This window comes from Sinohyriopsis cumingii, chromosome 12, assembly GCF_028554795.1.
Source record: "Sinohyriopsis cumingii isolate HCF-2022 chromosome 12, ASM2855479v2, whole genome shotgun sequence".
In the NCBI taxonomy this organism is placed as follows: Eukaryota; Metazoa; Mollusca; class Bivalvia; order Unionida; family Unionidae; genus Sinohyriopsis; species Sinohyriopsis cumingii.
Window position 1 is genome coordinate 47,024,952 of NC_142972.1, and position 26,421 is coordinate 47,051,372.

Genomic DNA, 26,421 nt, shown 5'->3' on the forward strand with positions numbered 1-26,421 from the left:
ACTCCACAGTTGAAATGGCTATCAAAATACTATACTCCACAGTTGAAATGGCTATCAAAATACTATACTCCACAGTTGACATGGCTATCAAAATACTATACTCCACAGTTGAAATGGCTATCAAAATACTATACTCCACATTTGACATGGCTATCAAAATACTATACTTGAAAATGGTTATCCAAATGCAATTCTCTGGAGCAAAATTAGTGGTCCAAATAATATACTCTGAGTAATATGGTTGTCTAAATACTATACTCTGCAGTTCAAAGATTAATAATATACTATTCAGTTAAAATATCTATCAAAATACTAAACCGGAATTAAAATGGTTGTCCAGATACTTTTCTCTGGAGCAAAACTGATTGTTCAAATACTGTACTCTGGAGTCAAGATGATTGAGTAAATACTATTGTCTGGAGTTAAACTGGCAGTCCAAATAATATGCACTGGAGTTAAACTGGCAGTCCAAATAATATGCACTGGAGTTAAACTGGCAGTCCAAATAATATGCACTGGAGTTAAACTGGCAGTCCAAATAATATGCACTGGAGTTAAACTGGCAGTCCAAATAATATGCACTGGAGTTAAACTGGCAGTCCAAATAATATGCACTGGAGTTAAACTGGCAGTCCAAATAATATGCACTGGAGTAGAAATGGTTGTCCAAATAGTATATTCTGAAGTTATAATAATTGTTCAAATACAATACTCTCGGGGAAAATGACTGAGTACTGCGGTGAGATATTTAATAACACTTTGGGTTACAGATTAACTACTAAACTGCTACATTCATACGATTGTTTATTTCTCGCTATCACAATTGTCAAAACTATAGTTTTCATATGTTATCAAAGTCGTATACAAGCAAAAGTAACTAAGATTACAAAATAAGTACACGAAATAACATAAAACAGCGTTCAGCAATATGCACGAAAAACGTTTCTGGATAGCACTTGCCCAAACTCCGGCAGTTTGTACCCCAGTAGTGGCTTTAAAAATGAAAAACAACAAGGATATAAAGGTGCAGAAAAATTAATTATTCCATTCATATATTTATAATTTTTAACCTGATTGTCTCCAGATGGCTCCTACTAATTTAACCCTGTTCGTGTTTGAAAACACAAGGAGCCTGTTCCTGGAACAGCTCATTTTCAGTAAAACTTTGTCATCATCATCAAACATTTGCAGTGTCTAGTTTTCATATTTCTAAAATAAAGTTGAACAAAATTAAAAGGTGATTTATTACATAAATGTGTTGAAAGGGATGTAATTCCCAAAGCTACGACAATTGTAAGGAATTATTATCGAAGAAGGTGAACTACATCACATCTGTTGTCTGAAAAATAGGCTAGAACGTAAATATGCTAACAAAGAAGCTCCAGTATGGTCTGAAACGTGAATAAGATCACAGTGTTAGAGACCCCCTTGTCGACTATCGGCTAGAAATGATAAATTAATGAGAGAAATATTTTTGATGCTTTTAATTTTTAAAATCGGTGGAGGGGTTGTTTTCAAGATTCCGGGCGCTGCATGGGTGTATGCTATGGGTAAAGAAAGCTGCCACAGAATAATAAGTCTCATCTCATGAACACATACTTACTGTCAAAGTGACGTAAGCTGATAAAGAATTTGTAGGTATGGAATTCATAATTCAATTGTGCTTATTATAAATTTGTACTTTTTAAATTTACTTTGATCAAAATGATGCTAGGACTGTGTCAAGTGAAAGTGTACAAGTTTAAGTTCAAATCAGTAACAAACGTGATGTATTGTTACTCAATCGTTGCAAACTTTTATTTAAGCAAACACAACTATTTAATACATTTTAAAATATAAAAATATACACAAAGCAGCATACGCAGACCAATCATTCCTCGGGTTCGACTTGATCCATTCAGTCTCACAAACAACATTTACTGCATATACGAAGTTTGATTTCTCATGTAGATTTATACGTGGAATTCTGAAGCTTATAAAGCTAATTAAAATATAATACGAAAAAATCTTGTGTCCTACAATCCAGCAAAATTATGAAACTATCTTAGTTTGCAAAACTGTGAATGTATTAACTCAGACTGATGAAACTTGCTGGATTGTCTCCAGAACTGCGTTTGCTGAGGCTAATAAAACTAGCTGGGGCATATCCGGCGCTTCGTTTGCTTAGACTGATGAAACTTGCGGGTGCATCATTGGCACTTCGTTTGCTGAGGCTAATAAAACTAGCAGGGGCATCTTCAGCGCTTCGTTTGCTGAGGCTAATAAAACTAGCTGGAGAGTCTTCAGCGCTTCGTTTGCTGAGGCTGATGAAACTAGCTGGGGCGTCTCCAGCACTTCGTTTGCTTAGGCTGATAAAACTGGCTGGGGCATCTTCAGCGCTTCTTTTGCTTAGGCTAATAAAACTAGCTGGAGAGTCTTCAGCGCTACGTTTGCTAAGGCTGATGAAACTGGCTGGGGCATCTTCAGCGCTTCGTTTGCTGAGGCTAATAAAACTAGCAGGGGCATCTTCAGCGCTTCGTTTGCTGAGGCTAATAAAACTAGCTGGAGAGTCTTCAGCGCTTCGTTTGCTGAGGCTGATGAAACTAGCTGGGGCGTCTCCGGCACTTCGTTTGCTTAGGCTGATAAAACTGGCTGGGGCATCTTCAGCGCTTCTTTTGCTTAGGCTAATAAAACTAGCTGGAGAGTCTTCAGCGCTACGTTTGCTAAGGCTGATGAAACTGGCTGGGGCATCTTCAGCGCTTCGTTTGCTTAGGCTGATAAAACTAGCTGGGGCATCTTCAGCGCTTCTTTTGCTGAGACTGATAAAACTAGCTGGGGCATCTTCAGCGCTTCGTTTGCTGAGGCTAATAAAACTAGCTGGGGCATCTTCAGCGCTTCGTTTGCTTAGGCTAATAAAACTAGCTGGAGAGTCTTCAGCGCTTCGTTTGCTGAGGCTGATGAAGCTGGCTGGGGCGTCTCCGGCACTTCGTTTGCTAAGGCTGATAAAACTAGCTGGAGCATCTTCAGCGCTTCTTTTGCTGAGGCTAATAAAACTGGCTGGGGCATCTTCAGCGCTTCGTTTGCTTAGGCTGATAAAACTAGCTGGGGCATCTTCAGCGCTTCGTTTGCTGAGGCTAATAAAACTAGCTGGGGCATCTTCAGCGCTTCTTTTGCTGAGGCTAATAAAACTAGCTGGAGAGTCTTCAGCGCTTCGTTTGCTTAGGCTAATGAAACTGGCTGGGGCGTCTCCGGCACTTCGTTTGCTGAGGCTGATAAAACTAGCTGGGGCATCTTCAGCACTTCTTTTGCTGAGGCTAATAAAACTGGCTGGGGCATCTTCAGTGCTTCTTTTGCTTAGGCTAATAAAACTAGCTGGGGCTTCTCCGGAGCTTCGTTTCCCAAGGCTGACGAGAGATACATCTGAAGTAATTCCTGTGAAGAAGAACAATAGTTTACCATTAAACAAAATGTATCAAATTCACCATAAGCTCTAAATGTCCGTTATATGCCGGAGTGTGTGTGTATGATTTGGATTTTTAAGGTAGCTTTAACAATTTTTCAGTCATATCGCTACGGTGTCTGCAGTGTGGCAGTTTATAGTGATGTCAAGAACTGTGGCATCATGCGGCAGACATGTAGCATGATGTCCCGCCCAGTCACAATATCCTGACACCAGGCCGACCAGTCCTAACACTAACCTCTTAATGCTGAGCTCCAAGCGAGGCAGCTGTTAGTACCACTTTTATAAGTCTTTGGTGTGGCTCGGCCGGGAATTGAACCCATGACCTCCCGCATCCGAGGCGGACGCTCTAACCACTAGGCCACCGGAGCGGTCGTTATATGCCGGAAAAATATATGTCAATGAAGAAGTAAGTTAAGTGATTATGAAGCTGTTAAGTTTCATAAAGTATTTTCTGGTGACTTATTTTCTAATCGCAAACCAAAATCATATTTTGAAATGCTGATTTTGTTTTATTATTACCAATAAGAGCATGATTATTACTTGTGATTTATAAAAAATCAACGATGCTTATTCGAATGCATGAAATATAATTTCGACAGCCTGATGAAAGATAAAAATAAAACTTTCTAACTGAATAGATCGATAATATGGAAGAATGTGCACAAAAGGGCTTAGATGTGGCATGTTCCACTAGATCTTTAAATCGCTAAAACGTTGTTATACTTTAAACAATAGTATTCTTAGTTACTGTATTGCGAATCCTTTTTAACAAATCAGAGTGTTTGTAGGAACATAGAACAATGACTCTGATTCATGCCTCAAAACTATATAATTCGTAAAAATGAAATGCTGCCCACATCTAAATGACTGGATTTAATCTATAACAAGAAAGTTGCAGATAAGAATGTCAGGTTTAAATGCCCCTGAATAAACAAAGAATGATATTGTGTCTCTTTGCAACACTGCCACATGCTTGATAACAATTATCTTTATTACACAGACTTGTATTGCGTATAATTCTGCATTAAAGTCTAATACATATATCACACATTTTAATGTAAATATATAGTTATACATGGCTCACGTGCTAAAAGGTCTTCTACACATATCACGTGTTTAAAAGTCTAATACGTTAATGACGTACATGAAAGTGCAATACGTTTATCATGTATTTCAAAGCCTAATCATGTTTCACATAGTTAATGCAGTTATCATGTATTAAATATCCTAACCATGTCCCAGATATTTAAATGTCTAATACATGTATTGGGTATTTAAAAGCCGAATACATATATAACGCATTTAAATGTATCATACACGCATCACATAGTTAAACATTAAACAAGTCTTCATAACGCGGAAACGTAAAGCTGGTAGCTAATAATGCTAAGTATGCTCTTTCTGTGTGTCAACATTTTAAAGTACGCTTATCGATTCTCCATATAGTTTGAAAGATTGTATTTAGAATTGATCTCTTGTCTAATCTCTTATATCTAGTATTCAATTCAAATGCGCAGTATGCTATGAAAGATTGCAAATCGATCTGATCTCTTGTCCAATGTTTTATCTATAGTAATTCAGTTCTAATGCCCATGTGCTTTGAACGATTAATATAGACTTGATATATTGTCTACTCTCCTATCTCTATTAATTCAATTTCAAATACGCTGGTTTTGGATAAGAGTTGATAAAACCTTGAAATAAGGAACCTTCTCCCAGACTGTTTTAAATCATTGCAAGAACTAGTTATCATTATTTAAAGTTAACTTCATGTAAAAAGATTGCCATAGACGGTCTGGCTAATGTTGTCTAAGATTTTCTGTTTAATAAAGTCTTATCATCTCATTAATCTTGCAATTTTACCGGATTTTACCGGATTTAAGAAGAAGAAGAAAAAGGAACAAAATTACTCCACGCTAAGATCACATCCCTTTTCCCCAACTCTTGCTTGTGACCTAACCTGGCTATATATACATAATGAGCAATGTGAAAAGGGAAGGGGAAACAATAACATATTCAAGTACACAAGTTCACAAATCTTAAAAAGAGATTAAATAAAGAATTAATTACCTTTAATAAATGCAGCAATAAGACAGACTGCAAAACTGCACTGTGTCTTCATATTTTCAGAGCAGAGCATGGTGAAACGGCTGCAAAAAGGAATAATAATAATAATAATAATAATAATAATAATTTTATAAAAAGTCATTGTGTTTTACTCGAAAATGTTGCTCGGTCTCTATCCGCTAGTCATTCTGTATAGGAATGTTTACATTGGGGGCATGTATAGTTTGCTACAATAACATAATCTAGATTGATTAATGATACTTCCTGAATTCCCTTGATGAATATTTGTGTCCTCAATGAATCTTATAAAGTGTCAGTATGTCACGACATATACATGTACATAGTTTATATAAAATAAACACGCAATAGTACGTAAGAACGCATTTTACACAGTCGATCACAATTAGATGATAGTTTTAGCTGCACATTTGTGCAGGTAGAATGCTTGTCAGCAGTTTGAGGAATATGTTAAGGCGGCATTACATTCATTAGAATATGATTAAGTGCTAGTCTACTTAACAAATAGGTATCATAAACAGAATACAGTTTTGGACAACGACTACAAATAGCAATTCGAAAAGTAGACTCTGGACAATTTAATGTTCTGATACATAGTAAAACCGCCAGGTTAGTTTCATAGAAGGTAGTCTTGCTCATTCATAAAACACTTTTCGCTTTCACATATATATATATATATATATATATATATATATATATATATATATATATATATATATATATATATATATATATATATATATATATATATATGTATCTATATATATATATATATATATATATATATATATATATATATATATATATATATATATATATATATATATATATATATATATATATATATATATATATATATATATATAATGATATTACTGAAGCGGGTAAATACAGAAATGCTTTATATTTTGACGAATGAAAAATTACTCTGGAAAACGGTACAAAGTCGGTCGGGTTACATTGTAAATTTTCTTTTTACCATAAAATAGATTTTAGTCTTTTGGAATTAAAAATAATCACCAAACGAAGAGACCTTACATTTTCTTTTGAGAGAGAGAGAGAGAGATAGAGAGAGAGAGACTTAAATTAAATCCCAAATGAAATTGTTCACAATTTATTATGCTTCTATGATTGTTAACACTAAATCCATTTAAATTGAAAATTAGTGTTCTCATAATAATCAATTTTCCAAAAAACAACAAAATTCTTCTTCTTCTTCTTCTTCTTCTTATTATTATTATTATTATTATTATTATTTCCTCAATGAAAACATTTTTAACTCTAGTTTATGAAAACTAAATTGTGGAAAGAATTTTATACAAACGTTTTACTTGCTTCAACCCACAAGTCCTTCGTCGATAAAAGTTTACGTGAGATACCTGTATCACTTAACACAAGAAGACAGATCTTACCTTTGTGTGGTGTTGCTGGCTGGCTGTGCTGGGTTTAGGTAGCTAGGGATCCTTATAAAGCAAATCCTGACTCTTACGTCAAGGATGACCCGCTTCTCCTCTCCCGATCCATTACAGACGTTTCAAAAATATACTGTTTACGCGAAATATATGGTTTCGCAGAACTGTCTATTGTGTTGTCAATATGGGAAATGTACATCCTGTAATTTTTCATCAGACTGTCAGGTTGTTAATTAATCACACTGTTTTAGTATAACCTTATGACAGTTTAGAAACATATCATCGCATCAAAAATTAAACACATCATTTATGGTCCGGTCTTTTCTGATATTGTTATAACTTTCTTGAAACCAGGCATGCACACAAAATAGAATTCGCTACAATTTATTTTAATGAAAATATAATTTTTTTTATAGAAATTAATAAGAACAATATCATAATCATCAATAATAATAATAATAATAATAATAATGGTTTTTTCCGACATTCGACAAAAGATGATGCCATTTTTTCTGCAAAATGTTTCGGATGATTAAAATTTATATGAAATAGTTCCAAAATAAGTGACACTTAGGTTAACAGTGGTACAATTAATTGCAAAAATGAATGGGTACAGTTAGATATTATAATCTGGACTATTTAATTGGACCATGCTAAATAACTACTTACGGGAGAGACATGAATTATATCTGAATTCTTATCATCAGCATCAAAGGAAGTTTATATTTTAGGTAGGTATCATTATATTCCTCTGTGTGTTCAAATATAGTAAAATAACTTTTAAATTTGCTGATGTCATTGCAAAACTTTTGCAAATTTCATCATGTGAACACGAACGTGTGTCAACAAACAAAATATAGTCCTAACATTCATAGATATTAAGTGTTTAAAAATGATGGATTTGGAGAACATGTCTGCTCACAACAGCTAATGAAACAAAAAAGTATATTCTGGTATTTTGCCCATATTTCACCTTCAAAGAATAAATCATTACTTTTTGTTCGTTAACAGTATATCTCGAAAAATGTTTCTAGAATCAACACCTTTTTTCTGTGTTCTAAGATGATTCATTGCATATTCCACCAAAACCGTCACTTTTGGGTTTAGAGTTAATTCTCGAATATAAACATATTTTTCACGCATTCAATCATCTAAAGCTGACGACATGAACTACAAGGGGATCTAATTATTGTCCGCAAATGCAAGTACTTATGTAAAGAAAATTTCAACACAGCACAAATGTATTTAGACAAAGCAATTACGCTTAAAATAAAGTGAAGTGGGTTTCCTTTACATCCATCTCCTATACACTTGAAAGGACAACAAGATGCGGAGTGATATTTTAGCAATTAGTGCAGTTAATTAGTATGGCTACATGGACATTTCCATTAGCATTTTAGGAAAATTACGTCATATTCCTCTTTGAAAAAATATAGTGAAATGGTTTCTCAACTTTTAATTCCGTTTAACAAAGATTGCAAATTTTATCAATTGAATAGATATGATGAGGTAAACAATAAATTAAACTGATTTTAGCATGCAATGCCAGTATAAACTTCAAAATCACAAGCGTTATCGGTTATGTCTGTTGGAATTGATGAACCTAATTAATTAATGAAGTGCAAAATAATCATCTACAATAATGTCTACATATTCTACTGAAAAAAGAAACCATTAGATGATCTTTTAGCTACTCCTAACTTTCAGAGACACTATATCGCTAAATTACATTGCACTATATTTAGTAATGCCATCTTATTTTCCACCACTAAAGCATAAATATTACTTTGTGGTCATGAAAATAATATCTCGAAAAATATTTTTAAAATCACCGCCGTATTCTGCCCACTAACGTGATTACTTATTTGTTTCAAGAAAACCTTCAATTCTTAGCTCGTCTTCATTCTCGACCTTAAACATGTTTGTTTACGCGTTCAATCATACAACGTTGACATCAATTAAAGGATTATACTGGTGTTGTTTGTAAATGAATGGCCTATGTAAACAAGTTATTAGCACTCTACAAATATATCTACTGGACGCACTGACTTTTCAATTAAATTAAATATAACCTTTATCACCATCTCTCTGGATTTCCGCAGATACAGGTCCGACGTTATATCAGGGCCAAAGTGATATTTCTAATCTAAAATGTAGAGTATCCAAATGAAATCTAATTTTCAGGGAATAACTAGTTATACTGGCATTGAGAGATAGTATATATTTCATGTAATTTTCGTCTTTGGCATAGTTTTAGTCAACCACTTTTTATAATTTTATGAAGGTCAACACAGGGTCTTATATCTAAATGTTAATCACATACACTTGCATGGGATGACTGAACGACATTAAGGTTCATCTCAACTATCGTATAGTCGAAATTGTAAATGAATAATGTCCAATGTTAAGTTAAAGAAACCAGGCCATTTTATTGATTTATTTCGTATACAAATATTTTTTATTACTATTGCTATCATTATCAAATATGTATTCTTCTTCTTTTTTTTCTTGTTATTATTATTATTATTATACACTCGTTTCCGTAGGGTCACCTACTCCTCTCCTCCCAGTTCTAATACTCTCTCTTAAGTGTTTTGTTTTGATGTAACAGAAGGACTGTATATCTAACTCGTTGTCATTCAAACGTTTGGGATCTGTCTCTCTAAACATCCTACTATAATGTTGGTCGTCACGGCACAATTAGCAAACACGGTGATCTGGAACAAAGAAACATTCTTGTATAGGAAAACAATAACATATACAGCGTACCGACAGAACTATTGTTTATGCATAATACTAGTCATGGACAAATCCCTTCTTGCGAGAACTATTCAACATGTGCATGCCCGTTTAATGCTGTTATTTGACATTTTACACAGAAAAATGTATATTAAATGTGAAAATGAAAGTGAAAACCCTGACAAAAAGGGCACATGTTGAACCCTCCCCCGCTCTCCAACGTTTACCCGGCCTATTAAAGTTTAACAGTTGTCGTTAATGTCCGAAGGCAAGGTGACAAAATAAGATTTTGTGTTAAACGTATGTCTTAGTTTTACATTTAATGTGATCAATTTAAAATTTCCTCATTGTTCCACGCAAATTGTTTTGCATATTGGATATGCATTAGATCTTAATAATTGTCTTTATTAGGAAGATAATATTTTATTCCTCTGTGTGTCCAAATATTGCATGAACGTTTGTGTTTCTATTGTAAAATGTTTACATATTTCTCCAATCACTTTGCTTCAACGAAAGAAATATAAGTGATTTTGACATTGATAGAAATTATATATTTTCAAATGATGAACGATATTGAATATGTCTTACAGTTGGTGAATTGTGAGTTTATTTTCTATTAATAAAACGAAAAGTAACTTTTTAAAATATCGGTCTTTTTTCTCCTCGGATGAAGGTTAACTTTACTAGCATTCTCCAGATTTTTTCCTACAAAAATTAAATCATTAATTTTATGATCGTTAACTTCACTTTTCGAGCATCAAGATTCATTTTATATTCCATGAAAACATTCAATTTTCGGTTCATATTTAATTCTCCAATTTAATAATATTCAATCATTGAATGCCGACGACATCAACTACAAGATGATATTGGAATTGTTTGCAAATACATGTACTTTGTGAGAAAGATTTTAACATAATACAAACATATATATATATATATATATATATATATATATATATATATATATATATATATATATATATATATATATATATATATATATATATATATATATATATACTGGATGTACTTTTCTTCGATTTAAAATTAAATAGAACATTCTTTATCATTTTTCCAAACCACTGAAATATATTCAGATTCTATCGCGTGTGCCTCTCTACAATTATATTACGAAGATAGTATTATATGGTTAGACTGATACAATTTTACAATTCTTGAATGTAATAATTCCACTCCCGAAAAGAATTGGAATGGTTCAGGTGTTTTTCATCAAAATATACAGTTTGCTTAAGTTTATGCAAGTCTTACGTTTTTGGTATCAATTGATTAATATCCTCCTGGATCTGTCTAATTTCAAATTTTGAATTTCGAATTTAAAACTATTTCTCAGATTGCATCTAGGTAAATTGTAATTGCGAGGCGGTAATAAATCATATAGATAAATTGTCATTTACTAACTTTAATTTTTATATATTTCAGGTGCATAATTGTACGGAATTTGAATGTGTAGCATAATGTCAACTAACCAGTATTTCCACACACCTTTTATCTTGTTTCTAAATGATAATGCACTATACGAGCCAGCCACCATTGAGCTCCACTTCGTTGTTCTTCGTAACTATTTGATGATATAATTTATAACATGGTTAAAGTTTTTGTAGATAAATACCAGGCGAATTTTCTACGCTTTCAAAAGCTTCTTTCAAAACATGAATTATTATTATTATTATTATTATTATTATTATTATTTGTATCACACCTACCCGTATATTTTACTCTTGTCTCTCTTAATCTCTTTCGAGTATCATGTTCAATGCTTTGTGTGTAGGTGGAGGACTGTGTGTAAGTTGTACAACTTCTTGTCCAACCTCTTCATTAATCTGATAATAAAGCATTTTTAAAAGCAGACTATTGTAAATGTTGATCATAACGGCATAATTAGTGGAAATCGTGAGTTAAAACAACTTGTTTCATGCATAGATATTAAATAATAATCAAAGCGTACAGATAGATCCTCCATTTATAAAGTAAAACAACTATACAAAAGAAAAGTAAAAGCAGAAATGGAAAACAGCGAGTCATGGACAGAACCAATTTATTTGTAAGAAATAGCCATGTACAGACTGATTCCAGTTTTCCACGATTTACACGCCCTACACGCAAGCGAAGCGTGTATCACAACTGAAATTAAACAAGGTTTCGAACGTTTTTTGCTGACCTTTGCATTTCACGTGATCTCTTCTTCGCAGAAATAATGCGTCACTATTAATGACAAGCAAACATATATCACATTCGGGTTAACTGTTTTCGCTAAGTGCGTTGAAGGTAATGAGACGTATATACCGGTAAGAAGGACATCACGCATACTCATTTGCCACTCGACATAACATGGGGACAGAGGCCATCGATGTAAAATGGTGTTTTGGGAAGATTGCCGTAATGCTCATAGTGATGTGTTTAACATATGTCTGTTCAAGCCCGATTAAAATAAGTTATGAAGTTGTCAGTAATACAAAGATACAGATGCCAAGAATTCGTGTAGAAAAGGTAAGCTTCTCTCATTTTAATCAGGTGTTGTTTACATAGTCAAAATTAGATGAACTAAAGTGTTTCTCTTATATTCGACGTGAATTATATACATCGCTAACGTTTCTCTCGATTGCAGCCAATATCGTCTTTTGTCCTCAAGGCTTTTACAAATATTAACAAGGACTTAAACGCTTTACTTTATATAAACGAATGTGTGACTCTTATTTCGACACCAAAGTAGCTTGCACTTTAAATAACATTCTGTATTTGCCATTTTTCACCTTGCATTCACGCTCCTTCGTCTCGACTTCTATCAAGACATTAACAGTTGCTATTGATATAATTAACACCGATGTAGAATTTGCAGTTTAATCAATACTATAGTCCTAATTATATAATTAACACTACTAAAAAACACCAACTGATCAGTAGCAGTCACAACAACAATAAATCAATAAATAACAGCTACTACTATTATTACCATTAGTAAACGTTATTATTCTGCCAATATCAAGACCATAGAAATGCTACTGATGCTGTAATTATTAATACCGCATCATCGTCCCAGGATAATGTGACTAGGTGGGACATCATGCTACGTATCTGCGGCATGATGCCCAGTGTTGGACATCACTATAAACTGCCACACTGCAGACATCGTACGATATGACTGAAACATTGTTAAAGCTACGTTAAAAATCACAATCACACACACACAAACGCACACGCACACGCACACACACACACTATAATTGTCAAAAACTTCATCGATATTCATCTTCTTATGATTACCATTGATTTAATCAATGTTATTACGCGTTTTTATATGTGTGGTTAAAACCGATTATTATTTGTTCTATGTAGCCTGACACATATATGTGCGTGGCCGTGCCTGTCACCGAGCTGGGGTTTTCCAACCTAGGTAAGTAGAACTTAAATCACACCTCAATACCGGAAATAAGTTTATATTTAGTTCTAATGATGAATAATATGAAATTATATTTAATATTATATATGTTTTCAAGTTATGATTAATTTTATCTCTTTACTGTAAACCCTTATGGGTTATACCTTTTTTAATGATTTAAAGTGTAATCTTTAGATTTGCGATTTATATCGCAGCTGTACGAAACCTTATTTACTCTGCTTCATTCTTAGGCTTATGTTAAAAAATGTAATTTTGTCGAAAAATATTTGCTTTTAATATCCTTTGAACTTATATGCAAGATGTGTTTTATGTCTTTTCCAAGTCTGTATCTTATATCTTCTGAAATGTTTCGATGTTTAAAAATCATACTTTAGTATTAATAAATTTTTTTGCACCTGCGAAAAGTCTCATAAATGTTATCGCACCGGTACACATTACACGCAGTCTGATAACTGAATCACTCACATTAGCACAGTCACCTTGTTTTATCCTTGCAGTTTGATTGAATTGGAAATATACTTGTCTATGTTCTCAGCGAAACATACCCGAAGCTAATCGTTAAATTTAAAAGATAGATCAGTCCAATATACTGATACACCAGGCAACAAGATTCTTTTACAATGAAAACTGCTGACATTTAATTTTTCCTTTACAGTGGGTTTTAAATTTGAAGTCATCAAAGAAGTAGCTCATCACGTGGCTATGGTTGTTTGTGAAGATTACGAAACAGAACAGAGATTGTGGTGAGGGCAATAATATTTTATTGATACCTGCAATTTATATTGATTATAAAAACTTAAAAATTATGAATAATTTAATTTACTATAGAGCACAATCTAATTTAATGGATCACATACTGTATTGCACTTCAAACTATGTGCATTGTTATTATATATATATATATATATATATATATATATATATATATATATATATATATATATATATATATATATATATATATATATATATATATATATATATATCTTTTGTTTCCAGGGATTGCAAGAGTAGCCATGGACATATTTGCAAAGGCAGGTCAATTACATTTGGAGGCTGGGATGGTTGGTCAAAGCATCACGCTGATACTGTCTTCCCTGACGGTAGGACGCCGCCCCGTCGTATTCTCGAAACATTATGTGCATGAAATTCATATTCAAGTTGATAACCTCAAATTTTAAATACAATACATGGGATGTATCATCGTCAAAGACATTTAATAGTCCATGACAAGCCCAGAATTAAGAGAATTGGTATAGGTATATAATTATAGCTTTATTCCAGTTAAATTAATAGAGTGGTAAACTGTAGAATACTGTACTTGAGCTATTTTTTTACCAGAACGTTTCAAGAACACAGTGGGGCTGATATACAAAGTTCAATACAAAGTTCAACATCTTAAGGATATATATTTTCCATTCAAATTGCTTATAAAATTGCATGAATGTTTGAGATACGGTTCGACTAGTCGGAAGAAAATGTGCAAGGTTAATAATTGTTGAAATCTTTAGTCGAAATACAACATTCATGCTCCAAGTTGACTGTAGTTTTACCCTTTCTAATATATCGCTATTTGCTGAATTAAGCTGATATGCAAATGGTATTGTAATAAGCAATAATTCCTGTATTCTGTAAAACGCATCATGATCTTCATAATAAGACGGCTTTCTAAACAAGACATCAACTTTTAACAGTTGTAAAATGCCATGAGAATACAAAATTAGGCTCAAAATTTTCATGCAACATTTTCCTTATAGACTGGTATATGGTAGCATTTATCTTGCATTCAGACAACAACAAAACAGATCTAAAATTAGATGCATTTAAAAAGATTTTAAAATATTCCCAATTACCATAATGATTAAACACGGAATGCTAAAAATATACAAAGCGAGTTGAAATTTCATTTCTTTAAATATATTCATCGCAAAAAGGGGACATTTTATGTGTTATACCCTATATAATACCCAAATAGATGGCTTTTAAAAAGTTAATCGTCCCTTACTTGATTGATCGCCAAGAAACACTAGAAATATAACAGTCCTCTTAAAACTAAGCTTTTAAAATTCCCCTACCCCAGGAACTAAAACATGCACACAATAGACGCTCTTATCATCAGGATTTTATGCTATATCTTTGCAGGCTTAAGACATGAAAGGCTCAGTTGTTGAACATATTTTAAACTGAAGATGTCTGATATCATTACATATTTGAAACTAACAAGTTTCCGAACCGTCATCAGCTTTATGAACTTTTTCTCGTTTGCAGATGTTGGGGTACAGCTAGGAAAGGATTTCAAGCTGAATTATTTGATAATACAGACACATTTTCAAGAAGCTATACTAGGTAAGAATATCAATAATTTCTACGAAAATGCTTGAAGACTGACATTATATAATAATTTAGAGAAACATATATATATATATATATATATATATATATATATATATATATATATATATATATATATATATATATATATATATATATATATATATATATATATATATATCCCGGTATCATATCAATGAATTAAATGTGCAACCTTATTGAAAGTTCTCTGAGTAAGATTTGGGATGATTATTATACAAGTAATGATTTAAAAGGTTATAATGAACAAAACGTTTAGCAACTATCAAACCATTTACACAGTATTACTTTTGGTAATATTCCAGACTATCTTGTGGGTTCTTCCTCCACCATTAATACTGGCCGCCATGTATAGCCTATCTTGTGCTGAAAAATGGCGTTAAGCCCTACAACAACAACAACAACAACAAGAAGACTATCTTGTTGCATAAAATTGAAATGGTTGGATTATCTCTCATACTTGCCTAAAGAAACTACACAATATTGGACCTAACTTGATAAAACCGATTTTCTTTGTAGATCCAGATTCTTTGAGTAGTAGCCCACCCAATGTAACACTGTTTATGACGCAAGAAAGGTACGTCATTGTGCAAAAGATTGAATGAAATCATATGTTCAAAAATATTTGGATATCGTATATTATTGCAGCAGTAGAGATTCAGATATAAAAAGGTTAGTTTTCAGAGCCACGTAGTATATAATGTAGAGAAATTAAAAACTATTTCTCTGGATACTAGAAATTAAACATAAAGAATTTCTTGAAATGTTTGCAATTCCTACTTTAGTGGTCTTAGACTGTTAGAGTTCAATAAATGTTTGCTTACTTTCATAACGATAACAGCTAAATTTCATGTTATGTATTGTTTTAATCTGCATCGAGGCATGTATGCAAAGAGTTTGTCGGGATATCAACACAATCCTGGTTCTATAGCGCCTAGTATAAAATGGTAAAGGCAACACAAATGATTATATTATTTAGGAAGATTAACTCTACTGAATACAAAACAAATATTTTTTATATAATGGAAAAGAGACAAAGGTAACTAAATAGGCAAATTATTAAGAATAAACGAGAATGATGAAAAGCAGAATCCTAAAAATGAAAACAGTGTTTCGAATTAATGGATTCGATCTCTCTTCTCCTACAAGATGTTCAATTTAATAGATAGGATTTATGTTTCCCTACAAGTGTTTCGAATCAATGGGCATGTTCTCTGTATTCCTACAACTGTTTTGAATTAATGGATAGAATCACTGTTCTCCTACCAGAGTCGTTCACACTGTTACGAATTTTAATAATTTAAATCGATGACTTGATTTTATTTGCACAAAAAGTTTCTTCATTCGTATGGAAATATCGTAGAGAAAGTTAGGTATGAAAGGGCATTCTCCACTTACAATTAATTTCGTGTTCGATCATGAAGTAGAGACTAAATCTTGACTTAAGAGGGCTTCGTATCATTCCATTAGACAGCTGTTTCCAGTAGTGGGATTTATACAAGAAAATCGAATAGTGTGTTAAGAGCATTTGTTACAACGACTACTGAACTAAAATGGCATATGAAGAGAATAACACCAAAACACACCCTAAACACAAAAATCATTAATGTTAAATGCACATGTTTACAGTAATGCAAATTAAAACAAATGAAGATCATTATATTTCCGCCACACAGGTAACGGGCAATTAGGGCACAAGGTGTATATCCAGGACATATGCATAGACCATTAGCACGCAACTAACACATCTGATGCCAAAGAAAGGAATTGAGGTCAGACTTGCATATGCAATGTCAATCATCAATTCAAATAAAGATTAAACATCAAGAACAAGAAAAAACAAACAAAATTGTCAAGCGGATAAATAATCTCCCCACCCAAAGCTGACTAATGACAGTTGATCTCAAACATACAAGTGCATGGTGTGTGTATATATCATTTAGCAGCAGAAATGTTGCAAAAATTTATTATATAAATAATAATAGCAGAAAGTTTAAACTCTGAAATATTTCCGCAGATCAGATATACTCTAAAACTTACAGTGAAATAAAAACCTGCAGAAATTACGCACATAACAGGTGGCGAAGGAGCGGCTGGAGATATTAAGAATTAATCTATTATTGTATAGTATTAAAAATTAAAAAAAATAGTAAATCTTTAAGATGAAAGTTATTCCATATAGGATTAATAAACAAAGATCCTAGATGTTATAATGCTTATGTAATACAGACAAAACTTATCTGGCGAAGGAACATTATATAGTTAACTTTGCATGAACAAATTTGTGGCAGTTGTCAGCATGGATTGAAATTGTTTTGCCAGAATATAAAACACTTCTTGTATGCTATATATAAAGCTAATTGAGGTAATTATTAAACTTTCTATAAAGACCATATACATGTCAAGCAGTTCGATGTCGGATCGAAATTATATAGTCCTATCAGTGCTTAGAATTTGTATCCATTTGTAGCTACCTTATGTTTGGACAATTTACAGACTCCTCATTAGCTAGTAGGTACAATTTTATTGGTCGCTTCATCGATACCTTAAACAATATAAACGTACACTATTTATATATAAAGTCATTTAAGTCCGGACTTTAACGCTTATTATTAATAAACAATAAAGCACGGTTTTACCATGATTATTTCCAAGTACCTGTGTTGAAAATTATAAACATTAATTGTTTCCGAGGTACATGTAAACAAAATAAAGAACCCAAAATAAGATAATTCTAGTCTCGATTCCATTCAGATGTATTTGAATCTTCTCTTTTTAAAGTATCTAAAATATACTGAATATTTTCCATGGCAGCAATATGCGGCAAAAAGACTGTCCTATGCCTTCGAAGCAAGCTCTTATTGCGTAACGAGGCATAGGGTAATCCATTCGGGCAGGGGAGAAGAAACGTATGACACAAATAATGGAAGTAGCTTAGTGCTCCATAGTATATAAAATGCCATCACACAGTTTCCATTCAAACTCTAAAATGTATAATTTGTATTTATTTTCAATGTTCCAGCCGAAAGTATTCGTACCAGCAAGTCCTTTTCCACTCGTCTGGATATATCCCGGCATTTTCAGAAGGTAAGAATGCATATATATATATATATATATATATATATATATATATATATATATATATATATATATATATATATATATATATATAAATGTGTGTGTGTGTGTGTGTGTGTGTGTGTGTGTGTGTGTGTCTGCAGGCCTGTGCATATAGCGCCTTATGCCACATTTTTACATAACTTTAATTTAGCAAACACTGTAATATTTTTAATTCTGTCTACCAATCAGATTAATTTACTTCAGTTTAAATGTTTCTTAATAATAAGTTTGACAAATAGTTACTTTGCAACAATTTTATCGTCAGTAATACAAATGACTTTTGAGATAGGACTACAGATTATAACATCCTTGCAAGAGTCCTCTCCCTTACAATAGTAATATACATAAGGCAGCACAAACTAGTTGCCAATGTTGCTAAATAAAACACACACGCACACACACACACAAACATATATATATATATATATATATATATATATATATATATATATATATATATATATATATATATATATATATAAGGGACATTTTGGAATTAGAGTAAGGATATACGTTTCCAAAGATATCAGAGAAAAACAAACCTAACTCAAAACAAACAAACCAAAAGAAGTAAAGCAAGCAAACAACTAGTATTAATTCATATCTTACACAGTTTATTATATTACAACATCTATCAAGGATAAATCGATAACCTTGAAACTATTTATGCATTTAGCCAAATCATATGTTCATCATTCCTGCACTAAGTGAGATAGGTAAATAAACAAAACAAAATACAACTGCACATAGGTCAGGGGAACGAAATGTTACTTAAAAAAAAAAAAAAAGCCAGCGCAAACAAAGTGAAATATGAATGCAGAATCAAGACAAGTAGAATGATTGGGTGAGTTAGCTTTCATACATTTGATAAAAGATTAACGTTAATGAATTAAACTTTAAAGAAATTCTTTGGGATTTTTGTCTGTATACATTATTCTTGTGTATTACTGTGATAAGCAACTGACATATATTTAGTATCGTAGTATTTATTAAGCACTCTAGAGTGAAGAAGACAAAGATATGGTTGACAATCACCTGATTGATAATCCACTCGTTTTCAATGTAGAATATCGTATACGCGCAAACGCTACAAATATGTATGCTTTTAATCGAATAATGACTACACATAAGAAAACTGTAGTTTCCCACTAGGAGATGTTTGCTTTTATTTTGCATTTATATGACTTTTTATAAGCGTTTCCGCGCCGAATATTAGTACTTCACGCAATGCAAAACAAACACGACCCAAAAGCCAAATTGAAGGAATTATTACTATATCAAATTACTAAACACGCATAGATAATTATCTATAGAATTCCCTACGTTAAGAAAGTAGGGAGGATCCATTTTACGTAACTTATCTATGCTGTAATAAAATCTCATGAATACTGTACATTATAACGTCTTCTCCTAGAAATTGGCAAATAATTCGGGTTGAGAAATATCTTCCCAACATCGACTCCCCAAGAAACGATCTCTAACATCTAGCAAAGCTATAAACGTATACGTAGATAGGTTTATTGCAATATCTTTAAGTTATTTCAAAACCACATTGATGATACAAGGCCTTTTTAAAATAAGTTTGCTTTCTTTAATTGTAAATATAAATAGATATTTTCAGATAGTAAAAATGACTGACTGATATTTGATGCAGATGCACTAGATATTAAATTCTACTATTTCCGATTTTTTGTATCACCGTTGTTTACTTGCGTTTGGTATCCTTTTTCTCTTAAAAACCTTATCGTACATTTTTCAGCACCTCTTATATCTTTTGTTTGTTTTTAGTTTTCTCCATTACTTTCTGCCGCATGTCACATTCGATTAATTTCTGTCATTATATTTGTACTGGGAAGGGTTTGTCTAAAGGCGTCAGCACTTGTAGCCGGACCTCGTTTTGCACAATCTTGCAAAAATGTTCAATCTAAGTAAGCAAATGATTAAATATAAATTAAATTGAATGTTTCAGATTTCAAGACAGAAATAGCTTGCAAGTGGAGAGGTGTTCCTGTCAATGTTTATGAATATTCCGCCCATACTCACGACTCCGGTACATTGGATACAGAGTCAAACTGATTAAGAGTTGCCAATGGTTTTAATCTTTATCTAAAACATCCTTAGAAACTAGTTACATATCAGAAGGATTTATTTTGATAGTCATCATTCGCCACATTCTCTCTTACATTGCCATGTGTCACTTAACATTGTGATAGAAATTGTTCATGAAAAGTATTTGTTCTTTGTTTAAATGAACTGAACGTTTGGTATTGAATAAGTAACATTTATCTAGCCGATAAATGTCGTAATGTGGTCAATCTCAATGACTGAAGTGGAATGTTTTGCCAATATTGGTTCTAGAGCTATGCGCAAGCTTTCATATCATTGAAACGTAATTACTTTTTATGTTAGATTCACACTGTTTTATTTATCAAACAACATAGAAAACTGTGCCAAGACAACTGGTTCAGAATTTATTTTTATATTCAAATTTCTTTCACGGTAAAATATAAATTATAAACATTTCGCCATCTTCGGCGTAAGGTTTTTCTTATGTTAGATTATAAGTTCTTCTGTAACGATATATTTCAAACCTGTATATTTCTTAGACCATGACAGTTATATTGATGCCTCTAAGCATGATAATGGTCTATACTATGTGCTTTTCATGAATTTACTACATTTTAGAGACAAAACATATTAGAACGTACTCTTCGTTTTGTCATACATTGATTTATATGCATAAGTAAACATATACTCTATTAAGAACATTGAATAATTAATGTACAAACCACGACACGATTTTTAAAACTAAGTCCGTTAATTTGAAAATAATTGTTTATATACAATTTGTTTTCCTATGCAGGGTAGTGAGCATTCTATTTTAACATAATCACATGTAATATGAGATCTTCGTCTGCATTATTCAGGTCAACTCTTAGAGGGATATATCGTGAGAAACAACACAGCTCTTCTTTTCACGAAGGAAAAACCGAAAGGAAAAAATCATGTAAGTGGTTAGGAATAAATGGTGTTGACCAATTTTCAGCCTATTCAAACTTTGAAGACTCGGAAACATACCGGTTGAAACCTTTGGAAATGTTTCTTGATATTACTGACAAGGCGTTGTGTTGATTTTATTTAACATAAGTTGCCGGGGTATAATTATATTTTGTGACACTAAGCCAATTATTTGAATATTTATTCCTTTCCTCCTTGCTTGATTTGAACATTTAGAATTTTCAGTAAAGTAATCACATGAATATAGTTTGAAATTGATACAGTTTTCGAATAGCAGATACTAAAATTATTATTGCATCAGAGATACCATAAAAGCTTAGCATTGTTAATTTCAACTAAAATTGAAAAGTATCCTAGTGAGTCCCTGCATACGCTGAAATCTACACTTTGTTTTGAAAAGGTAGACCATATCCTAGAATGGATTTATAATTGCTATTATATTACAGGACACAACGAAGATTAAGGGAGGCACTCTTGAGATAAGGCCTGGAGACACGTTGGTAAGTTTTGGTAATTATAATTAAACTTGAAACGATCCATAACCGTGGTCTATGGGTAGTTTCAAAGTACCAGCATTGCTATGATCTATTTATAACTACAGTTACAGAGTACCAGCATTACTATGATCTATGGGTACAAAGTACCAGCATAACTATGATTTATATGTACAGTTACAAAGTACCAGAATAACTATGATTTATATGTACAATTACAAAGTACCAGCATAACTATGATCTATGGGTACAGTTACAAAGTACCAGCATAACTATGATTTATATGTACAGTTACAAAGTACCAGCATAACTGTGATCTATGGATTCAGTTACAAAGTACCATCACAACTTTGGGCAGTCACAGTGTACTAGTATAACTTTGATCAGTGGCATGTTACGCTGTACCATCATACATATGATCTATAGGTACAGTAACAAAGTATCATCACATCTATGATTTATGAGTACAGTAATAAAGTATTGTTTTATTGGTCCTATTTAGCAAGGTAAATGTAATGACGTAATACCAATTTACAAATAATTCACGTGTAGCTGAAATATGAAGATTTTATAAAGCGTAATTATCTCATTCTCCGATGATGCTACTTGAAACTCGAACTGGGAATCTAACCTGCTACATGTTCTAGAGGTACGTTCACGTTTTGGTTGCTGACAAGCACTTGAGGAGATTAGGTACATCGATGTAAATGCCACATATTTAAAACGTCCTAAATCTCAAAATCAAAAGAGATTTAACATTTGTGAAAGAGATATCAGGGATTTCACAAACAGGAATGGTTTTTGTTTAATTTCGTTAAAGGTTAATTATTCATCGAAGACTTATTTTATATCAGGATATCTTGCCTGTGTAAATGTTTTTTCCCAGACTGGGCTTCAAATTTTGGCTAAATACAATCAAACTATATGAGATCTAGTGGTGACTAAAAAACTGACGGAATATGTTTTCTCGAGCTCATTCTTAGATCGTTGAATTAGTAAAATATCTCCACCACCACAAATACCTGCTGTACGAAATGTTGCACGCACTTGTCCTTTTGCATAATTTTGAATGACAGCAGTAATAAGATATACAGTAGCCTTTAATAAGCGTTGAAACATAATGTCTGAAAGCAGATCTATTCCTGTACCGAAATAGGTTAGTGTACTTCAGATTAAACAATTGCAGCAGAAGGAATTCCATTTTAGATGAAACGTGTTGTTGTTGTCATTTTTACACGTCTTGCCATAACGTTAACTATATTGCATATCTCCATGGAGACGCAGATAGTATGAATAAGTGTTTAAAAGAGCTAATTAAAACAAATACAAAATGTTTGCCGAACCAATGTCTGAATGATCGTGAAACACGTTTATTAAAGGGAAAAGGGGAAATTTAATTTGTTGCATTTGACTGAGTGGCAGATAACCGTAAGCATCAAGGAGCGAACGAAGTTATTCATTTTAGTTATGGGAACTGCCACAATCGTATTTGCTTTTTCCTGACATATCTAGCGCAGGGGTGGACAAAATAGGGCATGCGGGCCTGATCCAACAGTTCTATCAGTCCCACAAAATGGTTTACACTATGAATTGCCTCCTAAGATAAGCTTTGGATAAACGTGTATTCAGCTACCGATTAAGTCTGCTTTGTTGTGGAAAGAACATAATGGGTCTTAATACAATATATAGTGGGGTTATTTCATTAATATAATATAAATGTGCGGCCCATGACGACGTACTAATATTTGTGAATTGGTCCACTTGTAAAAAGTATATAGCACACACCTGATCTAGCGCCTATATACTTGGTGGACATTAAGATGACCGTTTATAAATGTCTGATAAGTCCTTATTGCAGCTGGTGCTGTTATTATTTATTTATTTTGTTATTTATTTATTTATTTATTTCAGGCGGTCAGATGCACATATAAAAACACAGGACCTAACAAAATCAACTTTGGGTAAGATGATCGATATACATTTCTTTCTCTCTCTCTCTCTCTCTCTTTCTTTCTCTCTCTCTCTCTCTCTCTCTCTCTCTCTCTCTCTCTCTCTCGTTGGACGCAATTACTTGCATACGCATTTTCAGTACTTACAATTGTCTAAATAATGTAACCATTAGGAATGATCAGACTTTGATTGGTATGTGTCTTAGATACATTTGTATTGCCAAAATAATGGAAACTCTCAAGACTGAATTGTGTGCATATCGTTTCATTTGTGTCTTGGCAAGATTCTTTGTGTTAGTCCATCTTGTATTGTTTAGACGTTTGACTAGAAAATGCTTTTATGAATATAAAAAACTAAAAAGAAACAATCGTTAGGATATGTTGTTATACGTGTTTGTTAAAACATTAACTGATAACAGTTAAACAATTCATTCCTTGTAGATTGGGAGGGACTGATGAAATGTGTAACCTTTTGTTAACATTCGAATATGATGCAAAGGAAATTACAGCGTTTCCGGAGTCCGTCAAATGTAGTGCCGACGCCCAAGACAAGGTGTGGTGTCCAAAGAGTGCAGGTGATCAAATTGGTGTGCTATGTGACTTGCAACAAGCGGCATCCAATAATATCGCACCAGAAGATGTTCACGGAGTAATAATGTAAATCTAAGAGTACAGGTGCAAGCTTATATAGACTACTGATGCATCAGTGTTCTTGAAGTGTCAGATTTGCGCAGAGTGATTTAAAATCAAAGAGTCTGATCAAGAATTTGAATAGAAACGGAAATGGTCTATTTGCAACCTTTATTTTGGATTCAGACAATGTGATGAACATGTACCGAAAATAGCAACAACAACAACAAATATTACAAACATCAAATCTAAAGTAACTAACGATATAACAAATTGTGGACTTCCTTTTAATCCAGACCATTTGGTTGCATCATTGTGCAATAATCATACCAGAAGTTATAGAACTGTTCAAATAGGCAATCCTTGATATTTCGAGTTACCCTTTGTAAACTTTATTATCTAGACCGTCCGCCTCTGATGCGAGAGGTCGCGGGTTCGATACCCTACCGAGTCTTTACAAAAGACTTATAAAAATGACACCAGCAGCCGCCTCGCTTAGCGCTCAGCACTAAGAGGTTAGTGATAGGACTGGTCGGACTGGTATCAGGATAATGTGACTGGGTGGGATATGATGTTACATGTCTGCGGCATCATGCCACAGTGTTCTTCATCACTATAAACTACCACACTTCAGACATCGTAGCGATTATGACTGAAAAGTTGTTAAAGGTATGTTACAAATCCAAACCACACACACACACACTTAATTTATGCATAGGTCATATACTGGCTATCAAAGCTACATATGCCCTTTCGGGGACTACTTGAAGTGTGAGAGGAGTTTACTTAAGAATGTTGTCAGAAACGATGAGAAAACTTTGTCATTTAACATCATAATGCTTAGGCATCTTCATTTTCTCAATGAAGATTTCATGGTACATTCCTATATCGTTTGCTGTTATGGTTTTCACAATCGCATCATTATGGTAGCGATCTACACAACTATTTTGTTTTCTCAACTGTAAAAGAGCGTAAAACGTTTTTTTCTGTCATGCCGTATGTAATAAACAGATTTATGTATGTTTGTGTAGCAAAAAGAAATCACCCGTGTCCAAATCAAATAACTGAGTTCCGTGATCTTGGTCACTCGTAAATTAGTTACGCTGACATGCATTTTACTAAATTTACTGATATGGAAATAAGTTTGAAGCGTCGTTAATTTGCTTTATGATTCAATTTGATGACCTATTTATTCAGTCTATGTCAGGCCTATGATGTTATAAGAAGACATTTATACCAGAGTCAAATCACAAAATTTTGAAATTCATCACAGCGCTGTCGTCAAATGTGTTAGTCTAAGTTAATTAATGGAAAGAACTGATTTAAATTTTAGTTTGTTTTGCTTTGTTTTGTTTTTTGTTTTGTGTTTTTTAAAATTATTATTAACACTTAGTCCCCGAAGGAGAATTCCATTCGTTGTGATTCTTAATCATTTTTAACAGCTTTGTTACATAATTCTGTAATGCATTGAGCATGTATAATGTGTTATTTGTAATTCATTTTCTCTTTTCTTACCGTGCATGTACTAAAATTAAAGAATTTTAAAGCTGTAGTAGTTCTTTGTGTCTTTCTTAGCCCTTACTATTAATAGAATTCACCGCTGTCGCTAAATATTTGCGTATATGCATAATTACGAAACACAAAATAAACACATAAATGTATAGAACCATATTGTTTTAGCCGTTAATATTTATATGTATCAGAAGTAAAACTTCAAAATAAAGATCATAATACTCGGTTA

At 32.8% G+C, this 26,421-nt stretch overlaps 2 protein-coding genes across 2 annotated transcripts; one reads left to right on the forward strand and one right to left on the reverse strand.

Moving 5' to 3' along the window:
* Positions 1–791: 791 nt before the first annotated feature.
* Positions 792–7,057, reverse strand: LOC149786391 (uncharacterized). Its single transcript, XM_089976812.1, has 3 exons — positions 6,940–7,057; positions 5,513–5,592; positions 792–3,411 (listed from the first exon to the last, which is right to left on the reverse strand). The coding sequence occupies exons 2-3, from the start codon at positions 5,580–5,582 to the stop codon at positions 2,069–2,071; spliced, it is 1,413 nt and encodes a 470-aa protein (XP_089832938.1). The 5' UTR covers positions 5,583–5,592; positions 6,940–7,057; the 3' UTR covers positions 792–2,068.
* Positions 7,058–11,924: 4,867 nt separating this feature from the next.
* LOC149786392 (peptidylglycine alpha-hydroxylating monooxygenase-like) lies at positions 11,925–26,232 on the forward strand. Its single transcript, XM_089976813.1, has 12 exons — positions 11,925–12,189; positions 13,036–13,093; positions 13,755–13,842; positions 14,099–14,202; positions 15,368–15,445; positions 15,989–16,046; positions 18,492–18,556; positions 20,559–20,639; positions 21,517–21,596; positions 22,054–22,107; positions 24,013–24,062; positions 24,492–26,232. Exons 1-12 carry the CDS (start codon positions 12,031–12,033, stop codon positions 24,709–24,711), a joined length of 1,095 nt encoding a protein of 364 aa, XP_089832939.1. The 5' UTR covers positions 11,925–12,030; the 3' UTR covers positions 24,712–26,232.
* Positions 26,233–26,421: the final 189 nt, after the last annotated feature.

Bases quoted from the DNA above. Each gene is read 5' to 3' on its own strand.
- LOC149786392 (XM_089976813.1), top strand. From the start codon at position 12,031: ATGGGGACAGAGGCCATCGATGTAAAATGGTGTTTTGGGAAGATTGCC. The intron at 13,843-14,098 runs GTGAGGGCAATA...TTTTGTTTCCAG, and splicing joins GAAACAGAACAGAGATTGTG to GGATTGCAAGAGTAGCCATG. The intron at 24,063-24,491 runs GTAAGATGATCG...CATTCCTTGTAG, and splicing joins CCTAACAAAATCAACTTTGG to ATTGGGAGGGACTGATGAAA.
- LOC149786391 (XM_089976812.1), bottom strand. From the start codon at position 5,582: ATGCTCTGCTCTGAAAATATGAAGACACAGTGCAGTTTTGCAGTCTGT. The intron at 3,412-5,512 runs GTAATTAATTCT...TCTTCTTCACAG, and splicing joins TATTGCTGCATTTATTAAAG to GAATTACTTCAGATGTATCT.